The 26258-nt window shown below is 38.2% G+C and overlaps 2 protein-coding genes across 2 annotated transcripts; one reads left to right on the forward strand and one right to left on the reverse strand.

Moving 5' to 3' along the window:
• The first annotated feature begins 4354 nt into the window (after positions 1-4354).
• LOC121872834 lies at positions 4355-7084 on the forward strand. The gene is made up of 3 exons (XM_042375882.1): positions 4355-4925; positions 5063-5178; positions 6223-7084. The coding sequence occupies exons 1-3, from the start codon at positions 4898-4900 to the stop codon at positions 6448-6450; spliced, it is 372 nt and encodes a 123-aa protein (XP_042231816.1). The 5' UTR covers positions 4355-4897; the 3' UTR covers positions 6451-7084.
• On the reverse strand, positions 5024-7685 carry LOC121872832. The gene is made up of 2 exons (XM_042375881.1): positions 7159-7685; positions 5024-5660 (listed from the first exon to the last, which is right to left on the reverse strand). Exons 1-2 carry the CDS (start codon positions 7510-7512, stop codon positions 5238-5240), a joined length of 777 nt encoding a protein of 258 aa, XP_042231815.1. The 5' UTR covers positions 7513-7685; the 3' UTR covers positions 5024-5237.
• Between the last annotated feature and the right edge of the window lie 18573 nt (positions 7686-26258).

The raw sequence follows: 26258 nt of genomic DNA on the forward strand, positions 1-26258 counted from the left end.
AATTGTTGGATATTTTTCCCCATCCAAGGAAAAAAATTACAAGTTTAACAGTGAACATGGGAATTTATAACTTTTATATTTGTTATCAAACTGGAAGGGTACGGAATTCGGGGAAATGCCCTAGCGTGGATAGAATATTTCTACATGACCGCAAGCAGTGTGTTGTGATTAATGGCACGAAATCGTCATCTGTACCTGTCACAAGTGGGGTACCACAGGGCAGTGTATTGGGCCCACTGTTGTTTGTTTGCTTCATAAATGACATGCCTGTGGTTGTACACTCCTCCACACAAATGTTTGCCGATGACGCCAAGTTATTTCGGGAAATTAAGAACCAAGCGGACTGTGGGCTTCAGGAATGGTCGAAGAAATGGCTGCTGAGATTCAATGTCACGAAGTGTAAGAGGATGCACCTGGGGTGTACCAATGGTAAGGAGGCGTATCATATGTCCCAACAGGAGGAAGAGACTGCACTATTTGAGACTGAATGTGAGAAGGACCTCGGTGTGTATGTTGACAATGAGCTGAAGTTCTCGGGCCATTGCGAGAAGAAGGTAAATCAGTCAAATAAATTATTGGGTCTTATAAGAAGGTCGTTCAGATATCTAGACGGTCCGTCCCTCTCGTAACGATCTTCAGGATTGAAGTGCTTCCCCATCTGGAGTACTGTCACCCCATCTGGTCCCCGAGATATGCTAGGGACTGTCAGTTGGTTGAAAATGTTTAAAGGAGGGCCACCAGACTGGTGCCTGCACTTCGGCACCTCAGCTACCCTGAGAGATTGGAGCGCCTGAACTTGCCCAGCTGATACTGCAGACGGGCAAGGGGGGACCTAGTTGAGGTGTATAAGCATCTCAGAGGGCACTACTCAGTTGAGTATCCTTACTTGGAACTGGCGGACGCTCGCCCCACAAGGGGTCACAGCTCAAGATTGAAGAAGTCGCAAGTCCAGAAAACTGTGAGGGCAAACTTTTTCGGAGTGAGGGTTGTAAACTCTTGGAACAATCTACCAGAGAGTGTTGTGACGGCACCGAGTGTGAGCTCTTTCAAGACAAGATTTGACCAACACTGGAGCGGGTTCAGGTACATTCAGGAGCCGGTGCATGGAGGATAGCAGTGGATATTGCGGGACCTCTGACCCTCTGACCTGACCTGACCACCAACCGTTGTGTGCTATTTAAAGATTAGTAGGGTCATTACCTAATACCTGACCATTGTGGACCTGGTCTCACCCTCCTCTGTAAATATACACCTTGGTTTGTATTTCTCTTTAGTCTGTACTCACCCCTGCAGATGTGAATTACACGAAAGCGCTTGGGAACTTCGTGTTTTCTTCTTTCCTTGTGGTTATCAGCATATACCTAGATCACGCGCACCTACAGTGATTTACTTGCATATATATATATATATATATATATATATATATATATATATATATATATATATATATATATATATATATATATATATATTAATATAACGTAAGTTGGTAGATACTGACACTGATGCATCCAAGGGAGTGTTCTCTTTTGACCTTTATAAATGTAATAGCTTTACATTGTGCTGGAGGCGTAGAATGTACAAAAGTATTCCCAGCATAAATAGTTGTAATAATAGTGGTTCGATACGGAAGACACATAAACTGCACGCGGAAGGAGTATACGTAACCAGCGAGGACACGGAAACGCTTAAGAAAAACTGGCTGATCCCAGATTATGGTGAAGAGCAAACGGCGTGAAAGGCGGACGGCTGCCATAGTAACGTTCAGTTGCCAGACCGAGTTTATAGTATACATGAGTTTGATTTTTTATATTTTCGGCCAGCAACATATAAACGATAAAAAAGTCACCATTTCTATTTAGGGATACTTTCCGTTGCCGAACAGTCTTTTCTTCGTTTTATTAAATATTTCAAAGTTGCCAACGCGTATTCATATAAAGTAGTACACAAAGGTGGGGCGTCAAGCGAGAATATATATATATATATATATATATATATATATATATATATATATATATATATATATATATATATATATATATATATATATATATATATAAAGATGTGGGTAAGCTTTTAACAATGAGATTTTTCTTTGTGCGTATTCATCCTAGGAGTGGGCACCACGCATCTCTCCTTGAGTAAGTCGACTCTCCCTCCCTACCTGCCTTCTACCCCGGATACTGAGGTATTTACCCGGCGCTGGGGCTAATTGGAAATAAAGTCGTCTCAGCCTTCGCCTTCCCCGGCCGACCCCAAGAGTGCAATGTGCACCCGGGCTGGCCCCAGACACACCTCCAAGGCTCCAGGCTGTTCCAGTGAGTGCACTACCCTCGGATGTTGCTGATGCCACCACAACATCCTTTACACTTACAGCACTATCCTTTGATCATGACGATTATCACGAGAGCTCTAAGAGTGAGTTGCTTACGTTATGAATTCATATCCAAATACTGGTCGAATAAGTAATTTAGATGCATATAATCAAGTTTATAAAATCAAGTGACAAGTTATACTGAATACATAGTCTAAGTCTATAAGGTCCTTACTGCTTCTTAATATAATTGTTTTCGACAAGTTAATGTATCTTACAGTCGTATAATTCATTTGGATGTGCACGTTTTGTTACACAAGTAATGCGAATTTATGATGTACGTTCCTCGTTTTGTGATATACAGTAGTGCATTCTTAAAAAGACTATAAACAGTATATTATCCTTGGTACACAGTTACTGTACTATTGAAAAATGAATATCGGTAATTTTCTGGCCAAAATTGTTTTAGTTGACTTAAATAATATACAGACTAATCTTCATTCTGAGAAGTTCGTATCTAAATTTTCTCTTGGTGCTTTGTGTACAGTAGTAGGACAGAGTCACTCGACTGAGGAAATATTTGAAAACAAAACCCAGTTTTTTATACCTGTTGTTTTGATTAAATATTTCTATATACTCGCAGCTACTAGAGCGTACTAGAGGGAACATTATTTTCTGACCACAAGACATATGAATGTTTTGGATTACGAGTCCAATCCTTCTTTGTCTTTAAACGTTTTGAATTTTGTTCTTTTCCCTAATCTTCAATCTATTTTTACTTTTAATTCGCAAAAGAGCTAACAAAAAGATTTATCTTCTGCAGCACAATGTGTCGGGTAAAATGCACGGATGGCTCAGGAATTTAATTAAATTACGAGTATATGTGCGTTCATTTTCTTTCACTTCGTGAAACAAAAGCAAGATATGAACAGTTCACTATACCGATTATAGCAGCACCACCAGCCCGCCCGATTATCACGAAATTGGTTAATTAATGCCTTCCTAAAGAAACCATCAACATGGGACCAGGTTTGTTCCACTCTACGAATTTTTTGCGATTTTTCCACCAAGTTTGATGAAAAACGATTGTGCCGTTCGGCTGCCCAGAACAGACACACACGGCTATTCCTATAGTATATTAGATACACGACCCCCATAAAACAATAACAAAGTTGTGGCCTAACTTAATATAAGCCGTCAGAAGACATCAACGGTTATTAAAAGTGGTCAAGACAGCAGGATACACAGATGGTAAAAGTGGATTAACACGGGAGAGGATTTACCTTCACTTACACGACGCTCCTAACTCACGTCTTCCTCTTGGCATCATAACACCCCCCCCCCACTAGCTTCTTGTATCCTTTCTTGTTGTCCTGTAATAACCTCTTTGTCTTCACTCACACGTCCTGCCCCCTCCCCCCCCCCACCAACCCCAGAAAAACGCCCTCAGGTTATATTCAGGACGAGAGTAAAAACCTGTTCCAGCGCACTCAGAAAGTGAAGTCTCCCACAAAGTGAAGTCTCGCCTGGCCAGCCACTAGTCTCCTCCGTGCTGTAGATGTCATCAATCCTGTACCAATTTCTTAAAGGTTCTTATATGAGTTAAGAAGATGTGTTCTTAAGTCTCTACTTACGAGGAAAATGTACCTTCAGTGAAAGCACAAAACGTTCAGTCCGACAAAGATAATTTAATAATTATGTTAGCACCCAGTATTAACTACAAGTGATCTTGGACCCTTCGTGCCCTGTGGCGAGTCCGGTGGTACAGTTTACCGAGGATGTTATAATCATGGTCGTGGTTGTTAGAATCATGGTCGTGGTTGTTATAATCATGGTCGTGGTTGTTATAATCATGGTCGTGGTTGTTATAATCATGGTCGTGGTTATGATCATGGTCGTGGTTGTTATAATCATGGTCGTGGTTATGATCATAGTCGTGGTTATTATAATCATGGTCGTGGTTATTATAATCATGGTCGTGGTTATTATAATCATGGTCGTGGTTGTTATAATCATGGTCGTGGTTGTTATAATCATGGTCGTGGTTGTTATAATCATAGTCGTGGTTGTTAAGGTACGTGTACACTGTAGATTAAAATCTAGCTAGACTTGGCTTTCTCTAGCGAGACTAATCTAAAGTGTGTGTACACTACACCAAAATTTGCTCTCTCTAGAGCTTTGATAGAGTGGTACTAGATTAAATCTAGCGAAATTGCTCTACCGTTTGTGTACACTGGAGTGTGTTTGACGAGGAAGTCTCAGTCAGACTTGAGATTTGTGTGTGGTGAGATGTCACAATCAAGGCGCCTAGTTGCTGCAGCTGCGACATTAGTTATAATGAAGGATTTGAAGAAAAAGAAGAGAAAGAAAAATGTGTGGGTCAGAAAATGGATAGCCAGAAGAAATGAAGAGGGAGCACATGCAAAACTGTTAAGAGAATTGCTTGATGAGGATGCAGTAATCTATAAGAACTTTCTACGTATGTGTCCTGAAGATTATGATTATTTACTGTAAAAAGTGACCCCTAAAATTAAAAGACAAGATACTCATCTCAGAAAAGCAATCACCCCTTCAGAAAGGCTAATGCTTACACTTCGATTTCTAACATCTGGTAAGTACTATGAATGAATAAAACCCTTGAATATATTTGTAAATTTATTACAAAGCATACATGTACATGAAAGGAAAAAAATATTTTAGTAAATAATGCCAAACATGAATTTATCAGACCTGTAATATTTCTTTCAGGGGACAGTTACCACTCACTGATGTACACGTTCCGCATACCAGTAACAATTATTTCGAAAATAATCCCCGAGGGTTGTAAGGCACTATACGAAGTTCTGAAAGAAGATTATCTTAAGGTAAGAAATAATTGTAAGTCGGTAAAATAGCATTGCAACCCGATATTACTGTCACTACTTTAGGTAGTTGTTCCATGGCCTACATTAGCGTCATAATTACTATAAGATTCAGGAGATGAACATGGGGGAATAGGGGTCGATGTAGATGATGAATATTCGAGGTCTTCCTTTTCTCCCATTTCAATGATAGCTTTCATAATGGTGCGTTTCAGTATTTTCCTATTTTCATCGGAACGTAATTGGCGTAATTCCGAAGCAACATAGTCTCCAAACACTGAGTAGTCGTCTTGTGGTTTATTCAATACATCGATTGCTTTTTTCAATGCAGCCTGTTCTTCCAAATGTTCAACTTTTTTATTTTTACCACTACATTTCTTTTTGTCGTGTTCTATACCAGAAGTAGATGGTGTGACAAAGTCCTGACATTGCTCTGAAGGTTGTGTGAACTCTTCCTTAACTACGTTTTGTGAGAAAGACAGAGCCTGAAAAACAGAACGATAAAATATTGTACAAAACTATATGACAATTAATGGTTAATTAATTAAGTTCCTTAAGATTAATTTGAAATCTAATGCTTTTAAAAACCACAATTCCTAAACTAAAAGCAAGTACAGGTGACTCCCTCGTATCCGGCACCTATGGGACTTAGGCCATGTCGGATATCTGAAAATTCCGGTGAAATGAGAGGTGTACATACATCACACTCCCTCGCTTATGGCAGTACTTTTTTCTGAATGAAAGTTGCCAAACCAGAATCCTTGTAAAATCCTCTTTCAAATGAGTATAAACACCTATGAAAACAGAGAATCTATGAAGAGTTTACTGCCTCAGTTGATGTACAATGTTACAAATAGTACAATATTAATACCCGAATAAAAGAGAAAATTATTAAAAGATTCAAAGTAGAAATTGATTCTTTGAATCTTTTAATAATTATCTTTGAATACCGGATACGAGGGAGTACAGTATACTGTAACAATATTTTTTTTTCTGATTCACATCCAGGATAATATTTGTGAACACGTAATGTTTTTGTTTTTGCAGATTCCCAGTTCGAATGAAGAATGGAACAAAGTGGCCCAAGATTTTGAATTGAAATGGCAGTTTCCTAATTGCATAGGAGCACTCGATGACAAACATGTCGTCATGAAACAGCCACAAAACAGCGAAAGCTTATACTTCATTTACAAGGGTACCAACAGCATTGTGCTATTGGCATTGGTTGATGCAAATTATAAATTCATGTACATTGATGTCGGTTGCAATGGGTGAATATCTGACGGAGGAATATTTATAAATTGCTCATTATCAACAGCTTTAGAGGACAATCTTTTGAATATACCAATTGGACGACGGCTAGATTACACGGATAACGATGACCCTGTACCATTCGTTGTTGCTGACGATGCGTTGCATTGAAGTCATACCTCATGAAACCGTTTCCTTTCACAAATCAACCTGCTCCAAATCGCATTTATAACTACAGATTATCCAGAGCACGCCGAGTAGTGGAAAACGCATTTGGATTGGTATCTGCCCGATTCCGCATCATAAGACGGCCGATGGAGGTGGCCCTAGAAAGAGTGAAGCAAATTGTATTATCCATATGTGCTCTACACAATTTTTTATTCCCTCGAAATAACTCAGCCCGTGTTTATGCTCCCTCTGGAATGTTCGATAAGGAAGATGATGGAATTTGTACTGCAGGAAGTTGGAGACAAGACGGTTTGCCTGCCAGCACTTTGCATTCCTTGCAACGTTCAGTTACTACTAAAAAGTCTACTAGGATGGCTAAAGATATTCGTGATCAGTTTAAACAGTATTTCATGACAGAAAAGGGTGAGGTTCCATGGCAATATAAATATTTCTGAATAAATAGGCTGCATGTGAAATATAAGTAAGTGTTTTTGGTCGTACTTTTGATATGTATGATTAAAATATATGATCATATGATTACAAAATATAGTTTGTTTTACTTACCATATTAGCACTGGTGCTTCCTTGCGGTTTATTACATCCAATCATGAAGTGGAGAGTGTCGAAGAATTCCCATGTACTTTTCAAAACCACATCATCAGCCCCGATGCTCCTTTTCTTCTTTTTTAATTTTCTAATTTCGCTGTTCATTTGGCAGCGCAAATTGTGCCACTTTCGTGTGATTTCTGATTCTGGAATATTTAATATCTTTGCTATTTCTTTTACAGCATTTGCCTTCTTTTCTTTATTGCGGTACTCCATCAACGACACATTCCACAGTTCTGGGAACCTTCCATATTGTTGTATTAATAACATTGTCTTTTCACTATCCCACTTCCATCTTTTATTGGACGACATTTTACTCGCGTGGTAAAGCAGTTCTTTAGATAGAACAAAGAAATCTATTTAAATCAACAAATAGGCCTAGAGCAGTCTCGGCACGTGCTCTCCACCTCGTGTCCACCACAACACTAGCTAGACTACAACAACCCTACGGAGATCGGAGACTAAGTCTAGCTAGAGCGCTCTCACTTCTGTTTACACTATTTAGAGAGCTCTAGCTAGAGCAAATCTAGCTAAAATGTCTACAGTGTACACGTACCTTTACAGCAACAGGCCAGGATCCAGCAACAACAACAACAGCGGGTGACAGGCGTATATAATAATAATAATAATAATAATAATAATAATAATAATAATAATAAATTTTATTTCAACAACAGCGCATACAAAATATTGTTTAGTATTAAAATTTGTAGTACAAACTCGCAATGCAGAGAAATGCAACTCAGAAAAGGTCGTTAACTTTAGTCAGCTTTAAAATATGGAAGAAATCTTTACTGACACATTACTAGGAATAAACCATGACCGGGAAAAATAATGATAAGATGACTGAGGATGGAAATTTTCCTGCAACTCGTGAGTGGTGGGATCACCAAGGATGTAGTGACGTCAGCAGCGTGGTGGCGTGCGGCGGGGAGCCATGGCAACTTACCCCACATCACCAGAACCCTCACCATTTTTTCCTAGGATGAACACACATTGGAAGAAGCGACATCCAAATTTACTTTTATTAGCATCCAGAAATAGAAGGTACTGTACAGTATATCATATTTTCTCTTCTCTCCATTTGAAACATATTAACTTTAATAAGCAATTTCTATGAAGCTGTCTTTAGATGCGCTAAACTATTAAGGAACCCCAATCAGACTTCAGGAAAAAATTATAAATTATTTACAGAGCATTGCTAACTTAAGGCTAAATCTAGAACGGACGACTGTTAATGGAAAAATAAATCTGGTTCTACAAGATCATGCTCTTGTTCGTACTGAAGAAAATAATGGTCCCCGCAACGCTGCCTGACAACAGGTTGGGAGGACGCGACCCTCACAACAAGTGTTGCCACCGCCCACAACACTTATTATACCTACAATTACAGCACAATAATCAATTCAATCCAATTTCAATTGTTTATTCCTTGATAGAGGAAGCGGGATCCTAGTGCTGTCACTAGGTACCCCTGTACAATGACACCGGAAGCATCTGGCTAGTGTGACAAGTATATACAGTATAAATATTATAAAGGGGCTTACTAAAGCCTAAGGAAGGAACACAATAATCTCCACAAACTAGTAGTATCATAATATGCTGCCTCGAGGTGTAATTAGACAGGCTACGTTTGTCTTATTCATATCTGAACAAGAGAGTATTTTGCTTCAAGCTAAATATATATGTATCATTTACATCACCCACGAATGTGCATAACTTTGGAATTAAAATATTTACTGAGAACATCATTGAATATTACTAACTGTATGCAATGAATTGATTACTTGTACTTAATTAAAACTAAATTTGAAAAAGAGAAAAGAGCGAAGATAGTATTTTTAAATAAAGATAAATAAGTATGGGGTATTGATAAACTCAAGTTAGTTTTTAGTTTAACAAATTTATTGGCAAAGCTTGTAGTACAGTTTGCGTATTCTGAGTAATTCAGTCAGGTCTTGACACTGAGGGTGGTATCACTTCTCACTGCCACACAGGACAGAGGTTCATACACAAAGAAATACAACATATTCATTGACAGCTATGTATATAGAGGTCAGATTCATGTGGGTAATGTCACTGTTAATAAAAGGGTTGGCAAACAACGGCTGCCGCTTTAACCTCCTGCATCAGGCTGGACTTTATTACCTCCAGAATAAACAATTAGGGCCGCGTTTTCAACTCATTTGAATTTCTCGCTTTTTTAATTGATTTATAGTTGAGTTTGAGGTACAGTTATTTAATATAATATGTCGAGTGTTAGAAATATCGAATTACACAGTGTTTTATATAAAAAAAAGTGTTTTATTCATATATCAGTAATACTAAATTATGAAATAACTTACATTTTCTCGTCAAAAACGGTCATCCCAACGATTATGAATAAACTCATTTAGAAATGTATCATTGTTCAGGACGAAATCGGACAGATTTGCAACCGCCAATCAGCTGAACTCTTGAGGAGGGGCGGGGCATCTTTTCTCATCAGAGAAAAAACGCACTATAGGCACCTAGGTGACCCTTGGGCTGGCTATCCTTGTACACGAAGGGCAACTATTACATACAGTAATCTAGACTGGGATGTATGTGAAATTTGTACAGTTGAAGGAACACCTTCCAATCTTTGTATTCGATGGTACGCTTTATAAATTTATAGTTCCCAAATCTCGGTTTGTTTTTCTCACTGCTGTCCCCACTTGTTGTGCAGCATTCAGTAAATGATCTACCACAACGCCTCGATATTTCTCCTTATCGACAGTTTCAGTTAAAGAACATTAATATTTTTTCTTATAGAACTTCACCTAGTTCAGGTGAGCACATACAGCTGAGTCACCTCACGCTACACCAATATAGAAGTAAAAATATTCTCCACTAGTAGGCGAAGGAGTGACTTTTTCTCCAGGCAGTTTGACACACACACACACACACACACACACAGCTGGCAGCACGTCTAAAAATATTTTACTGACTTTATAATACAGGTTAGTTTTGAGAGAGAGAGAGAGAGACAGAGGGGGGGGGGGGGCTACCAGCTCTCGCTTGGCCCCATGCCGCCAGTTGGCAGTGTGCTACTGTTGACAAATCTCTCCTCAGGTTCACGTGACCTAAACTCAGCCCCCTTCACTACCACCTACTCCTATACCCCTTCACCACTCTCTCCCTCCTGTGACCCGAGGCGCACCCCTCCCCCTTCACTACCACGACCCCGTGTGATCGTCCAATAAACTAGCTCTCGCACTGCGTAATTTTTGTTTTCTTCAGATTTGTCCTGCGAGGGGATGAGGCAAATATGAAAATCTAAATCTGGCACCATATGCACCATAGCCCACCCCTTCCCCATTCCCTCCCCTTCACCACTCCCTCCCCCTTCATCGTCTCTTTCCCCTCCTGTTCCCCGAGTTCCACCCTTCTCTCTTCACCACCACCTCCCACTGTGCCCCAGGTCCCAGCCCTTTACTTCTGTACCCCGAGACCCACCACCTCCCACTGTGCCCCGGGTCCCAGCCCTTACCTCTGACACCACCCCCTCCCCTATGCCCCAAGTTCAACCTACTCCTCCTGTGTCCCAAGGCTCTCCTCCATGTGTCCCATCCCGTGTTGTCCCATGCCAGGAAAACCCATAAAAATAATAGAGCCCCCCCCCCAGCCTCCACCTGGCCCCGGTTCACCCCGTGTTTGGAGGCCCCCGGGGGCTAGATAGTTGCTTCTCTGCCAAGTTTCTCTGTTCTCTCGTTCTGAGTCCTTCTTTTGCTTGTATAAGTCCATCTTATTCGGAGTCTTTCTTCTGCCGTTATGAGTCCTTCTTCTGTTGTTATGAGTACTTCTGTCATGAGTCCTTCTTCTGCTGTTATGAGCACTTCTGTCATGAGTCCTTCTTCTGCTGTTATGAGTACTTCTGTCATGAGTCCTTCTTCTGCTGTTATGAGTACTTCTGTCATGAGTCCTTCTTCTGTTGTTATGAGTACTTCTGTCATGAGTCCTTCTTCTGTTGTTATGAGTACTTCTGTCATGAGTCCTTCTTCTGTTGTTATGAGTACTTCTGTCATGAGTCCTTCTTCTGCTGTTATGAGTACTTCTGTCATGAGTCCTTCTTCTGTTGTTATGAGTACTTCTGTCATGAGTCCTTCTTCTGCTGTTATGAGTACTTCTGTCATGAGTCCTTCTTCTGTTATGAGTACTTCTGTCATGAGTCCTTCTTCTGTTATTATGAGTACTTCTTCTGCTGTTATAAGTCCCTTTTCTGCTGTTATGAGTCCATCTTGTTCTGTTGTGAGTCCTGCTGTTATGAGTCCATCATCTTTTTTTAGTCCTTCTGCTGTTATGAGTCCTTCTTTTGATATGAGTCCTTCTGCTGTTATAAGTCCTTCTGTTATGAGTCCTTCTTCTGCTGTTATGAGTATTTCTTCTGCCATTATGAGTCCTTCTGTCATGAGTCTTTCTTCTGTTGTTATGAGTACTTCTGTTATGAGTTCTGATTCTGCTGTAATGAGTAATTTTTCTTCTGTTATGAATAATTCTTCTGCTGTTATGATTCCTGTTTTTATGAATCTTTCCTCTTCTATTCTGAGTCTTTCTGCTCTAATGAGTCCTTCTCCTGTTATGAATCTTTTTTTCTGCCTTTATGAGTCCTTCTGCTGTTACTAAGTCGGGGAAGATTTTTGGTTCTTGCCCGGGCCACCCGGGGGTCCTTGGTCAGTAGAATTACCAAGGGACCCATGTATTATGTGTGTAAAGGTTCAGGTCTCTAACTGGTTTCCGATTTGGAGCTATGACTGAAACAGTAAGTGTGTGTGTGTGTATTGTGGATATGTGTGTGGATATGTGTGTGTGTGTGTGTGTGTGTGTGTGTGTGTGTGTGTGTGTGTGTGTGTGTGTGTGTGTGTGCTTCTATTTCTCTTACCTTTTCTTTCTTGCTGTGAAAATATCCTTAAATCTTCCTTCATCCTCTGCACCGCTGGAGCCACTCGACACAGTAACAGGGAAAGACATCTCATAAGTAAGGATGGAAGAAATAATGAAGATAAAACGGCAAATGATAACAATAACAAACGACGTAAGACAATACAAACACCACACACCCTAGGTCACGTGTTTAAGGCGGCCAGTCTTTTTTATATTTTTAACTAAGTAAGTAAGTAAGTAGCTAACTAAATAACTTACTAACTAATTAACTAACTATATATTAATTGTGTTTTAGTGCCAGAGGTGAGTGTTGCCGGGTTACCTGTGTAAAACAAAGGTGTGATCCCTCCAGTCAGTCCTCACACGTAGAGTACTTAATTAGTAACCTCAAGAGTATTATAAAAGTTATTTTCAACAGCCTCGTGTGCTTGTTTGTGTCTGTCTGTGTGTCAACGTATCTCTTTATCTGTGTGTGTGTGTGTGTGTGTGTGTGTGTGTGTGTGTGTGTGTGTGTGTGTAATAATAATAATAATAATAATTAACGGTATATTGAAAGAGCTTGGCAGCCAGAAGGCTGAAAATATACAGTTACATATTTGGGGAATGGGTTACGAATTACAAATAATATACAAGTGACATAAGTGATATAAATAAGATATATAATAACTAGATGGGGAAAAGCTCAAACTACAGTTCATTTCAACATAGTGACAGTGCAAGGAGCAGTGTTTACTGGGAGTGAATACACTGATTTATTACAAGTTATTGATAATTTTTACAATGGTTGGGACTGGGCTGTTCTTATAGCGATCAGTTCGTGCACGTATGGGCTGGATGCGGTTGTGGTGTCGAACAGCAATTCTCGGACAAGGGACACTCACCTGGGTAACGTTCACCTGGGGTGACACTCACCGGGGTAACGGTCACCTGGGGTGACACTCACCGGGGTAACGGTCACCTGGGGTGACACTCTGTAACGTTCACCTGGGGTGACACTCACCTGGGTAACGTTCACCTGGGGTGACACTCACCTGGGTAAAGTTCACCTGGGGTGACACTCACCTGGGTAACGTTCACCAGGGGTGACACTCACCTGGGTAACGTTCACCAGGGGTGACACTCACCTGGGTAACGTTCACCTGGGGTGACACTCACCTGGGTAACGTTCACCTGGGGGTGACACTCACCTGGGTAACGTTCACCTGGGGTGACACTCACCTGGGTAACGTTCACCTGGGGTGACACTCACCTGGGTATATGTGGTAGCTTTTGTCTCCTCTTGATCCCCACCCTCCTCCTTTACCTCCGCCCGTCCCCCGTGACCACCCCACCCCTCTTCCCCTTTATCCTTCTCCCATCTATTATCGGACGATTTGTGGTCTTACTTTAATGTCCTGGCCTGTAAATAACTTCCCACTTTGCCCTCACTGAGAGAGACAGAGAGGTGGGGGGGGAGCTATAAGTTGAAGAGGGTGTAGACGTGTAGATGCACAATGATCACAGGGTGGGATCGCACCAACACGTACAGGGGACAAACAGAGGACACACACACACACACAGCTGCTGATTCAAGTCTCGATAATCCCACATTTACTACGCCAGCTTGATATTATGTACAGTATTTGAACATCAGTGTTATTACCGTTATATATATGGTTTGTAAGTGCGATAAATGTAGTCTCTTGATTACGATCACTTTCCCCCAAGGAATATCCGCGCAAGGTGACTGTAAAGAGATGTCTCTCTTTAATACTCTGTAATTTATATTTTTTATGCTTTCTTTACAAGTATTGAGTCCGATATATCCCCCCCGAGTACAACTATTTGGTCTGCCAGTATGGTGATTTAATCTTTAAGCTCCATACCATCAATTTTGACGAAGGACAATCCCTCTGCACCTCTAGCTTTGGCACGATAACTCCCACCAGAGAACGAATCTTGCCAAACGCATACGAAAAACGCAGAGGTCGGCTTGTGCCAATACCTCACGTGACAAAACTCTATTTCGAGAGTAGCTGCTCCTGAACACCGCTGATATGACTCTCCATCATGCAATAGAAACATCTATTCAATAACCTTCGCGGTTGGGCTCGGCTCATCGGGTTAACGAAGGTCGAATGTTTGATAAACCATTGCTGTTTCTGATGTTTCCTAAATTTAAAATTAATTATATTTTTCTAATAGATATTTGTCACTACACTATTAATAACTTCCTTCTAAAAGCCTTTTGAGTCCTGTTCGAACATACACTTTTATTGATAAATCTATCTACCTTATGAAATATAAAACGGTGGGCCATCTGGTTTAACACTTTTTCTTAAATGAGTTTTTTGTGTCTTTATCAAGTTCATTGTTCACCCCCCCCCCTCCCTCCCTCATACTGTCGTCAGGTCCCAAGCGAAGCTGAAGCTGAAATTTGGGCACACTAGTGACCAAATGTCATACCATGTCATGGTATGACATGGAAGGCAGTGTAGACTGAAGTTACCATTACTGGTTTTTATACATGTGTGTGTAATAATAATAATAATTAACGGTTTATTGAAAAAATTCTGCAGCCCGAAGGCTGAAAATATACATTGGACATAAATGACTTATTACATACATTGGTGGTTTAACAAAAGCCTTAATTAGAGAAAGGTAAAGGAACATACAGTGAACATACAGATTAATGTAGGTGTGTGTGTGTGTGTGTGTGTGTGTGTGTGTGTGTGTATCTCAACGGCTTTGAAGACACTACTTCAGCCAAACCTTAGATCTACTGTATGCTGTTAGTTCAAGAACTTCCAAGTATAAGGTTCTTTGTGTACACCGAGTGAGGTGAACACATGATAGGAGAAGAAATTTTACTGAATAAACGTTACCCTGAGACATAAAGTGTTGGCCACACTTTCTTGTCCTTCACAGTGTCGTGTGGACATTAGGTCATTAATTTTCTTCACTAAGGGAACACAAGTACTGTAGTTCTCCTGATGAAATGTAATAAATGAACACATACAGGGTACAGCGCTGGTGGAACAACACAGTAGAGGACACAGACATTGTCATCAAGTACTGTAATGAAATGTAATAAATGACACTACAGGTGAGCTGGTACAGTAGAGGACACAGTGTCATCAGGTAATAGTGACACTACAGGTGAGCGGGCACAGTAGAGGACACAGTGTCATCAGGTAATAGTGACACTACAGGTGAGCGGGCACAGTAGAGGACACAGTGTCATCAGGTAATAGTGACACTACAGGTGAGCGGGTACAGTAGAGGGCACAGTGTCATCAGGTAATAGTGACACTACAGGTGAGCGGGTACAGTAGAGGGTACAGTGTCATCAGGTAATAATGACACTATAGGTGAGCGGATGTTTAGTAAGGTCACCCTGTGTACTTAAGCTTCTCTCCGCCCATGTAATTCAGTTGCCTCTGAAGATGTCTTGAATAAAGACGAAAGCTAAGGTGCTCCATTGTTTCCCTTTTCCCTGTGTGATTTTATCAATATATATATATATATATATATATATATATATATATATATATATATATATATATATATATATATATATATATATATATAACAAAAATATGTCTGTGTGTGTTTGTGTGTGTGTGTGTCCACGAGAATCTCGGAAATACTTTACCGATCTGTAGTGATGATGGATGGTGTTATAGTAATACCACAACGCGTTGGTGATTAAACTATATAAGTATGTGTGTGTGTGTGTGGGGGTAATATCTTCAATCAGTAACTATACTGCAAATATATAACATGTAATAGTAGTAAATAAGATAGTATGGAGTGACGTCTGTTAACAGGTATGTCTAATGCAAACTATATCATGTTATATTCAAATTAATCACTATCGTATAAGAATTCCAGCAATGTTAATTATATTCTCCAAGGTCAGTTTAGTGACATTTTACAAGAGAAAAACTTAAGGACAGATAAATGAATAAGCACTAGACCTTGGCATCAACTGGTAAACATATCACCTCACCTCACCTCCCTCCTCCATCTTCCCAGCCAGTAAACAGACCATTTAGCTTCCCTTAATTTTAGCTGTGTTGATTTATGAGTGTTTCTTTTAACATAATACTACAAAAAACAATGTTTTGTTTATTCTAGGTGGGCTGAGGTGCATCTGGGTAGATTGTCAGCCTTTTTAGTATTTTGTGTTTCTCTCATGTACCAAACCAAATTATTCCATTGAAACAACACTTCGATTTAGTGCGAATTCGGTTTAAAGCGACCTCTCTTGGAATTGGAATGTATCACGTTATACCTGTATCGACATTCTACTGTACGAGTTTTAGCATTAAGGATAACCAACCACACTGCAGTCTACAGTAATAATTCCTTGGGGCGTCTCATATTCTGGCAGGTTTATACACTTAACTGTGAGTGTGTAATGCTGGGAAGAATTCGTTGTTGTGTGTATGTTGAATTGTGTCCTGTGTGTGTGTGTGTGTGTTTTGTATGAGTGTTTGTCTCTCTGGTAACTGATGATACTTGCCCAACTTCAGTGGAATAGTTCTGAAAGTCTTTTGAATTTTCACTGCTATTTTCTCCAGATGTTGCTAAACTCCTTACCTTTATCTCTAATTGTCGCTAAACTCAAAACTGTTATCCTCAAATGTCACTAAATTGAAAACTGTTATCCTCGGATGCAATGCCTTCATCCGCCTGTGTAGTTGTTGGGTTCCCTTGTTGATCACCTCTTGTGCATATACCACCATTTGGGTATTATTGGAGCTCTGTGAGCATGTCTGCCTGATGCGGGGCTCCACCTCAGCTTTTTCGTTTGGGGTTTACTCCCGTAGCCTTATACCTATCAAAGTTAATCCACAAGGGAGAGGGGCAGTGGTTGGCAGGTGCCATGACGTGTCCACATGCCAGTAGGCCTATGCACCGTCCATCTGGGGCCCACTGCTGTTCCGAGATCCCTTGCTGGTCTACCCTGGGCACAACAGTAGTCTTGATGGTGAAGAAGCTGTGTACTGGCAGGTGAAAACTTGTGCAAGTTGCTTCCCTGTTCACCACGAGGGCTTGCCCCTCCTAAGGGCTGTCTTGCTCTCCAAGGAAAATTGTAATTATATTCCTTTTTCATATAGACAAATTTGGATTTGGTGAGAACATCTCAATGGTATTTTTACCAAGTACTGTATAATTAAACAAAATGATAAGTATTCTTCTATTTTCATTGTTTCCTTTGCCTATCATTTATAAACTGAATAGCAGTAAGGAAGTAAGTCATATTGCTAGCAGCTACACCGGGCAGATGCAAATTGAAAAAATAAAACGTGTTGGAACGTGTTCCGTCTGTTACAGCACTACCCGGTTGCACCACGGTGGAGCAGGATTTTGACCCCTACTCTTTGCATGTAATGGTGTTGCCCCCCCTAAGCAAAAGCTGAAATGACGCCCCTGCCCACAGCCTCATGTTTAAGTGAATTTGGTAGATGTACTGTACTGTATGTTTTATGTATAAGTGAGCTATTTTAGAGATACACAATGTCTTTGAACTTTGGTTTTGGAATGTTTTTTGGTGAGAGGGCAGGGGGGGGGGGTAGAGATCCACCTGCCATATCCCCTATTTCCCCATGTTATAATGGGTTTGCTCTACACGGCATCTTTTGGGAGCGCAACTCATGTGAAGCGAGATGGCAGTGTACTGTATTTGGTAATCTACTGTCTGCCAGATACTGATACAGATACTAAAGTACCGGTATGTATACAGCTCCACCACTGAGTTTATATATGGTTACTCTGTTGTATTTGTTTTGGCGTTTCTTTTGTAAGAATGCATTTACAGTATAATCCACTCTGTGTTCTCATGGTACAGGATGTGCTTTATTAACCATTATTGGGTCGATGAATACCCTAACTATTTAGGGTAAAAGGTCCGACTGTAATCAATTTTATTTTGAAGTTTTGTTGCATTTTATTTTAAACACAGTATGGTGACAACATTTTTGTTTGATTTTCAATGTTTTGGGAAAATAATATACCAACTTAAAATGGACAGATTTAATGGGTATACACAACAATGAAAAAAGTTGTATACAATATATACAGTGCTTGGAAGTATTCACAGTCATGTGAATAACAAGTTTGTAAATCAGACCCACAGTGAAAGAAGGAAACTTTTATTTCAACAAAGATGTTTTGATGGACAGACATTCAATTTCATATACAGTACTGTACAAAGAATAAGGTTATAGAGATATACTGTACAGTATAGAGACAATTTAGTAGAACCAGAAGTAAGGACCGCAAAGATTTTTACAGCTAGCTTGCTTCCCTTTTAGTCTGTTGTTTGATATCGAAAATATGAATGGCTTGCACCTCTAGTTATACAGAACTGTTTCCATATACAGGTACGTATAAGTAACGTTATTTTTCCCTGTAACCTTATTCCTCCATGTTCAGTCAGTAAAATAATACCGACCATCCCGAGGTCGGTGGAATAGAAAATGAACGATAAAAACTAACTGATGCCTGTAACCACAGGTATTTACAGTTATTGCACATTGTTTCATATTGTAATGCATAGCAGGGTGGTCGATACTTTTTTTTTATTGACTGTAAATACTGTACAACTAAAGAGGATGCCACTGAACAATAAGCTATGCTGCTGATAGAGGTCTCCATTTTTTAGTGTGGGTCCGATTTGTATACAAGATTTAGCAACAACAGACATTTTTCCTAGGGTACAAAGTTTACAGCGGCTCGGACTATTACAAAATATTAAACACAAATGGAAGAACTCAAAGGCAAGAAGATCTAAATCCCATGGGATTCCTCAGATCATAGATTCATTTACAGTGAAATACGGATATTAGACTATTTTATTACAGGTGCTCCACTACTTAAGAACGTTCAACTTACAAACTTTCAGAGATACAAACATCATCACTGAGGGGAGTTACCTGCCAGAACAGGTGTTTAATGTGGATGAGACTGGATTATTTTGAAGAAAATTACAGAAAGAACAAACATTACCTAAGAGGAGAAGAGTGAGCCAGGTTTTAAGGCTGTATTAAAGGGTATAGCTGTACTAAATATCCATAATCTTTTCATTTTTTACAATATGTTTGGTATCTACAGGAGTAAAGTTGGACTTAAAAACAAGCCTCACGAAACGTAACTAGTTCGTAAGTAGAGGAGCACCTGTATTATACCCCCCCCCCCTCCCCTATTTACACTTGGGATAGGGCGAAGATGTGTCGGTGGTTGGCTGATACCCCCAGTGGGCTCTAAGGGCAGTGATACCATCAAGGGGTAAATCATGCTTCGAGAGACAATATTGTGTTTTAATTTTGGATTATGTTAAATGACATCACAAATATGTTACATAAAGGAATTAAAGATTATTAATTTGAAAAAAAAGGGGGGGGAGGGGGGGGGAAAGATCAAATTTGGGGGAATTCTCCCCGTCCTATAAAAAAAATAAAATAAAATAAAATAAAAGATTAATGCAATGCAATTCCAAAGATGATTTTCACCTAACCTGACTTCAATTTCTTTTTGTACCCAATTTTTAAATATTAAAGATCATTATGCTTGACTTATAAAAGCAGCTTATTACATCCAGATGAAAAAAGGCCATTTTTCAATTAAAAGGTCCCTTGTAAAATACTAAGCTTATTTTTGAATTGTCATGTAAGTCTGCAAACTCAAAACTACCTGGTACTTTACCTTCACATGTAGTTCTGTTTTTGAATGCCAAATATACATCCAATACATTGTAGACTACAGTTTGATTTATTTGACTTTGGTATAATTTAATTTAGATACCTTTAGTATCCTTAATATGTTCATACAGTACAGGTACTGTAGAGAAAATTCCCATAAATAATACCCTGTATTAATAAAAATTAACATTACTGTACCTATAAAATGTTAACATAAACTACAGCAGTTTTGTTTGTTACTAAGCCACACACTTTATTTAGGCCTCAATTCATTATATTAAAAGTTAAAAGGAATGCTTCATTATATCACTGATTTAGTTTTTGCTATAGTTGTGGTTTGTCGCATGTCTTTCCATGCTTTCCTGTTCAAGTACAGCAAGTTGAAAATCACATTTACAGGAAGAATATAGAGGTTGCAGTTTGATTATTAAAAGACACTGGTCTGGTCAATAGTATATAAGCATACAATGTACACCATCATGGTTTATTGGGAATTAAACACCCAAAATTTAATAAATTATTTTAAAACAAACTATATAATTTCAAGTAACAGTAAACTATATATTAGTGATGACCTTAAATTCACTTAAATGGTACCATTGTCATTTTTTTATTAATCAAATTGAAATACTGTACTGGGTAACAAGAAACAATTTGACAGTGACAAACTATTTCTCAGAAAGAACACCCAGGCCAATTGCAAACAAGTACAATACAGTATATGAAAAATAAACCCTGAAATAACACTACATGATCTAACTTATGCAAACTTTGTAACTGTTCTTACAAAAAAAAATTTTTCTAAGGTTTATTCCCATGATAATTTTTAGTGGAATAAGCAAGATCTTTTAACAGGAAATGCAAGCCTGCATTTGAAGGTCATTTATACCTACAAATGAGACATGTTTTCTTACAAATGTTTGTGGCCTTTCTACAACCACAACATAAAGTTAAACGGAGAATTATAAGACATGGAAGGAACTTGAAATAAAAGGGAAGATATCTCAATATATCTCTGGTGTAGACAAACTTAAAATCCATTTCAGGGAATGGGAAATTTTAGAAACTGAAACTAGTGTAAAATACATATACAGTACAGTACAGTATTTAAATATAGAGTACAGTATATTGTTTTATTACCTTCCAGTGGCCACCATCTGCTGAGGGCTCAGAAGGGTAAGTTATGTACAGTTCCATTCAGAATTTCATGATACACTCACGGCAGAGGGCACATAGCCCACTGTACCCTTCCCTTGGATGGCAGGTCACTATGCCGAACCTTCCAGAGCACACAGAGTGAAACTGGCAATGGAACGGTTTGATTCAAAGAAGACTCATCAAAATAAGATGGGAAGGATATTAATATGAATATCGACCAATGTTACTGCTGATGGACGACGAAGACGTGTTAATACATGTACAGTATCCTGCTTATAAGAAGAAAACCAAAGCAATAGAAGTATCCATTCCAATACAGTCTCAGAACTGAATGGGAAAATCGTATGTGAATCAATGAGCATGATTACTGAACATCATAAAACAGTAAGATTGGTGGACCTAACATTCATTCATACCAATATAACTGGTTGTGCTGTTGTACACCCACACACAAAGGCATGTGTAAGTTTTGTGTGTGTGTGTGACCTATATAGTTATCGGAACTGCTATAATGACGGCACCTTTGGGTGTATACGACAGGGCTCTACAACATCTTGTTTTCTATTTATTATTTCTTTTATTGACCTTATCAAAATTATAAAAGAAAAATGTCAAACATTGTAGATTTAAATTTTAGAGAGTTTACACATTTTACTAATGATGTCAATACTACAGTAATTGTAAAAAGTAGGAGCAATACGATTTCAAAGGTTGCAGTATGTACTATTTTCAGGACAATGGTATGAAAATAAATCGAGATAAAACGTAATTTTTTTGGTGATAAGTGGTAGGGCTGGATATGCAAAGCCATTTGGTAAGAATGGCCTGGTGATTGAACACTGCTGAAGCTACATATTTGGGCTCTCCTTTCACTGTGGAAGCTTGGTGTTGACAGTGGTCAAACTTCATGCTATTAACAAAATGTGTTATGTACTTAAATTTTTATTATTTCTCAGAACGAACAATGCTGTGCCTTTTATTTGTAAACCTACAGCTAGTTAATGCATCACTGAGGTTGGCACATATGTGTGTAAGACTTGGGTGGGTAGGAATTTAAAACCAGTGATAAAGATTTATAGAATTAGAGACATTATAATTAATAGGCATGAGGAGAACAACACTGAACCAGTTGTGTTTTGTTGAGTCAGGTTACCTTTTGGCAAAAGATAACCTAAGTGTGGAAGCGAAAGGCTTTTGCTGCCACACAGTTAAACTCAAACAACATAAATGTTTCTTTCACATGTGGTATGAAAGAACAGTCCTCGCTGAAGGCCCAAGTTTATTTGTAATCACTGTCATAACCAAAACTAATACCTGTACACCAAATGGATTAATACAAGAGACTTGAAAAAATGGAAACATGGATGCGATTACTGCTCGGGAAAATTTTCACATTATCAGATTCTCAAGCAAAATCTGCAAGATGTAATGTGCATGAAGAAGTTAATCTGAGGATGGTAGCACACGATCTCTATCACGATAAACACTTTATAATAAGTTTCAGAGAAATTTGTACATTAGTTTCAGTGTCTGGTTACTTGTTGACGGTCAAGATGGAAAATTAATGGCAGTGCTTGTGAGAAAAAGAAAAAGTGCATACTGTGAGAACTTCTGAAAAAAAGAAAAAAAAAAAAGATATTGAACCTCCCAAAGAGTGGCGTATCAAACTCTGAAGTTGCACGTCAGTTGCCTTAGTATAAAAAAGGGTTTATACATACAAGTACAGTATATTTACAGAGAGGACCTGAATATAAAGTATACAAATTTGCACTTGCGCAGATATCCCAGGAATGTATCCCTCACGTACTCTGAGGCCCTACTAAATAATCATTATTACCCATTAATTATTCCTTACAGCGGGAATGTTGGTGTCCATCAAGCAACTCACAAGAGGCCATGAACAATACTACCCCCAACAACCATCCACATTATTGTGAATAGATTATAAACATTATGGTAATTTCTTCCTCTACACACTGTAGTGTGTTTGTATAAATTGTAGTCTGTGTATTATTGGTTACCAATGTATATTTAGCGATAATAAAACACTCACACTTTAAAAAGACAAATTAAATCCATTTTCCACATCATTTAATACTTCATCCAGCCTATCTGGCATAGAAGACACAAGGTCACAAATAAACTTTGGTCTACACTTACAAAGTTCCCATTGGCATGGACGTGGTTCAGGAGTTGATGGCTGGTCTTCTCGTCTAGTTAAGGAAGGGTGTAATAGGCTATGCGCCCTCCACCACGAGTGTATCACAAAATTCTGAATGGAACTGTATCAAAGTATGAACTCTGTTTATAAACTGAGTGGGGTTTAACACATCTTTTCCTTTATGAACTCTTAATTGGTTATAAAATGGTTCATGCCTAATAAAGGAAGACTGTGCATATAATTTTCACACTGAAACCATGGAGCATATTATACAGTACTGCGTTAGACTCAATATTCGTCCATTTCAGACGGTGTACTCCTGGGTTTAAAATATGCAGCCTTCTTTTATAATGCATGTAACACACTGTACCTCCAAAAATTCTTGTATAAAACATCTTGGCTAACTCATAATTTAATACAGGAGTGGAAGCTCCAATTCCTGGTTAGTTCTAGTTTCTAAAGCTGCTTCAACAGAGTAAAAATATCGTGGGTAGACCAAAAATATTTTAATCCAAAAATCCACAAGTGAACACCTAAAATGCTCACCACAATTTTATGTACTGTACTGTCATAAAATCCTGGGAGCCATACCTGATACTTGTCCAGTTCCCATATAGTATGCAGTATTATTTTAATGCTGTGATATTTGAGTATTACAGCCAAGAAAGAAGTTAAGAAACCACATATCTGAACACAGAGTAAACTTAATAGTATTGAGATTTAATAAAAAGTGCATCTTGGGGACACTGCAGCACCTAACAGGATGCATATATGCCAACAGAAGGAATATTAAACATTGAAGGAATGAACTACAACCTTCACATGTAGCTTAATTTTCCGAGCATGACCTTACAAATATGTCTTTCTGAAACCCACCTTCTTTCAAGTTATTATTTTAATTTTTTTTCTCTATTTGCTCTTCCCATCTCTGTATTTTCCTACTTTCCTACAGTACCTTCTTATGAATAACTTGCTAATAAAATTTCCAATCTTTCCAACATTGTACTGTAATTTATTATTATTATAAGCCAAACATTTTAATTCAGCAAGTATAATTCTTTTTATCAAATGAATCTTCCAACAGGGGTTAGAACACAAGTGGGGTAGTAAACCCATTCTCACTCCCACTCTCCTTCCCTTCCCTTTCTCTTGCACTCACTCTCAAATAAATGTTCCATCATGAGCTACAGCAATGTCTTTAAAACTTTAAATATTGTACATTAGCATTCTGCATAAAGATAATGATTTTAAGACTAATTTAGTATTTCTCTCCTTAAGGCACACACTACATATATTACCATTTGCAAGTAAATGTCTTTCAGCATATCTCACACATCACTTCAACACACAAGTTAACTACAGGACATTACTTAGATTACATATTTAAATGATAGGTAAAGAAGAAACTAGTTTTAGCTGTCAACAATATAAAAGAATTCTGCAAGTAAAAATGAGAACCTAATGTAAATACACCCTTAATGATTTACACAGTCAATGTTGTACCTCCAAGTACTGAAATGTTAAGTACAAAAATTTGGGACAATGCAAGTAGCACTGACAATGATGGCATGTCAAATTCTAACATATAAACACCCATTCACATGAATGATGATATCTTGTAAAGTACTGACTAGTAACTCTAGCTCCTCAGTTGTCACACTGGCCATCTGAGTAAGAATCAACATCCAAATAATTTTCTTTGTTTTTATATCATAAACTAATCTATAATATTAATGACTCAACTAATGTTTATAAGTTTTTACAGCTACAAATGTAAGCAAAAATATTTTGCAAGACAGGTTGTATGCACTTGTCAAATATAGTAAAATATAACTGTTTCACCAAAAATTACAAGTATTGATACTCTTTAATAAAATACAGCACTTACAAAACAATATTCTGCAGTATGTTAATAAAACGGTATGATAATAACTGCTTTAGTTTATGAGAAACAATACTGATGTGTATCTCATTTTAATACCGTAACAGACAGAGGTAGTGGTAATAGTACAGATCCAGTTTCTAATACTGTACAGGTATCCCTCAAGATATGGAAGCTTGAGATTTGGAACTTCACATTAACGTAACTCAAAAGAGTATAAAATGAGTTTTGAGATACAGAAGAAAAATTTGCATTAGTGGTAAATCTTCCTAAAATTTCTTGAGATAAAAAAGGGAGGGAGACATGTATAAATTTTGCCAACTTCAGGTACTTCACTATACCCAAAATAAAATACATAAACTGTACTGTACACATGGACCTAAAACCTATCAGTGATCTTAAATGGCATAAAGTACCAAAGATGTTATAGCTATCTTAACTGACATGGATAGTAAAGGAAGGCTGACACTGCACCATTTCCAATTCTATAAATGACATTTATGGGAAAATAGGTTTTTACCTATATAAATTAGATATATGGATAAATTTTAGTAATAAAACCCTTCTGTATCTCAAGGGATACCTGTACAGGAAGATTTTTCCATTTTGCAGAATACTGTCTCTACATTGTCTTTAGAATTAATGAAATTTTGGGGTTGAATTAAAAGCCAACCAACAGCAGTACTGTATATGATAACCCCTTAGTACAGTACTTCCTAAGCCCCAGATACTTTAATAACTAATGCCCAGGCTACTTTAATACTATTCAACTACAGTTCAGTATACACATACATATTAAACAAAAGAGTTTATCCATCACAGTGCTGTTTATATACTATAGCAAAATATTATTACATCTATTTACTGAAATGGTACAGTACATACCATATCTAGCAACGGTCATGCATTTGATTAATACCTGGTGCAAAGGACTGGCTTCCTTTGTTTTACACTAGCCCTTGCTTACTTTGCAATATATGAGTGCCGTACTCTATTGAGTACGCTTTTCAATGAAGGAAGAATCCTTTGGTTGACTAACATCTTGCTACAGGGGTGGATTAACTCACTAGCTCCTAAATGTTATGAATCGAGATACCAGTATGTGCCCAGCTGCCCTGCATCATAGTAGGAATAAGCTTTTACATATATATATATATATATATATATATATATATATATATATATATATATATATATATATATATATATATATATATATATATATATATATATATATATATATATGCTGTATATATACTGTATATAT

The sequence above is a fragment of the Homarus americanus genome, unplaced genomic scaffold (genome assembly GCF_018991925.1).
Source record: "Homarus americanus isolate GMGI-L3 unplaced genomic scaffold, GMGI_Hamer_2.0 scaffold11022, whole genome shotgun sequence".
NCBI classification, from domain to species: Eukaryota; Metazoa; Arthropoda; class Malacostraca; order Decapoda; family Nephropidae; genus Homarus; species Homarus americanus.

What these genes read in the sequence shown, in the direction of transcription:
- LOC121872834 (XM_042375882.1), top strand. Translation starts at nt 4,898, where the DNA reads ATGCTTACACTTCGATTTCTAACATCTG. An exon ending in ACTTCGATTTCTAACATCTG is followed by an intron (nt 4,926 to 5,062) that starts GTAAGTACTATG and finishes TATTTCTTTCAG; the next exon opens with GGGACAGTTACCACTCACTG. An exon ending in TGAAAGAAGATTATCTTAAG is followed by an intron (nt 5,179 to 6,222) that starts GTAAGAAATAAT and finishes TTGTTTTTGCAG; the next exon opens with ATTCCCAGTTCGAATGAAGA.
- LOC121872832 (XM_042375881.1), bottom strand. Translation starts at nt 7,512, where the DNA reads ATGTCGTCCAATAAAAGATGGAAGTGGGATAGTGAAAAGACAATGTTA. An exon ending in GAAGCACCAGTGCTAATATG is followed by an intron (nt 5,661 to 7,158) that starts GTAAGTAAAACA and finishes TCTGTTTTTCAG; the next exon opens with GCTCTGTCTTTCTCACAAAA.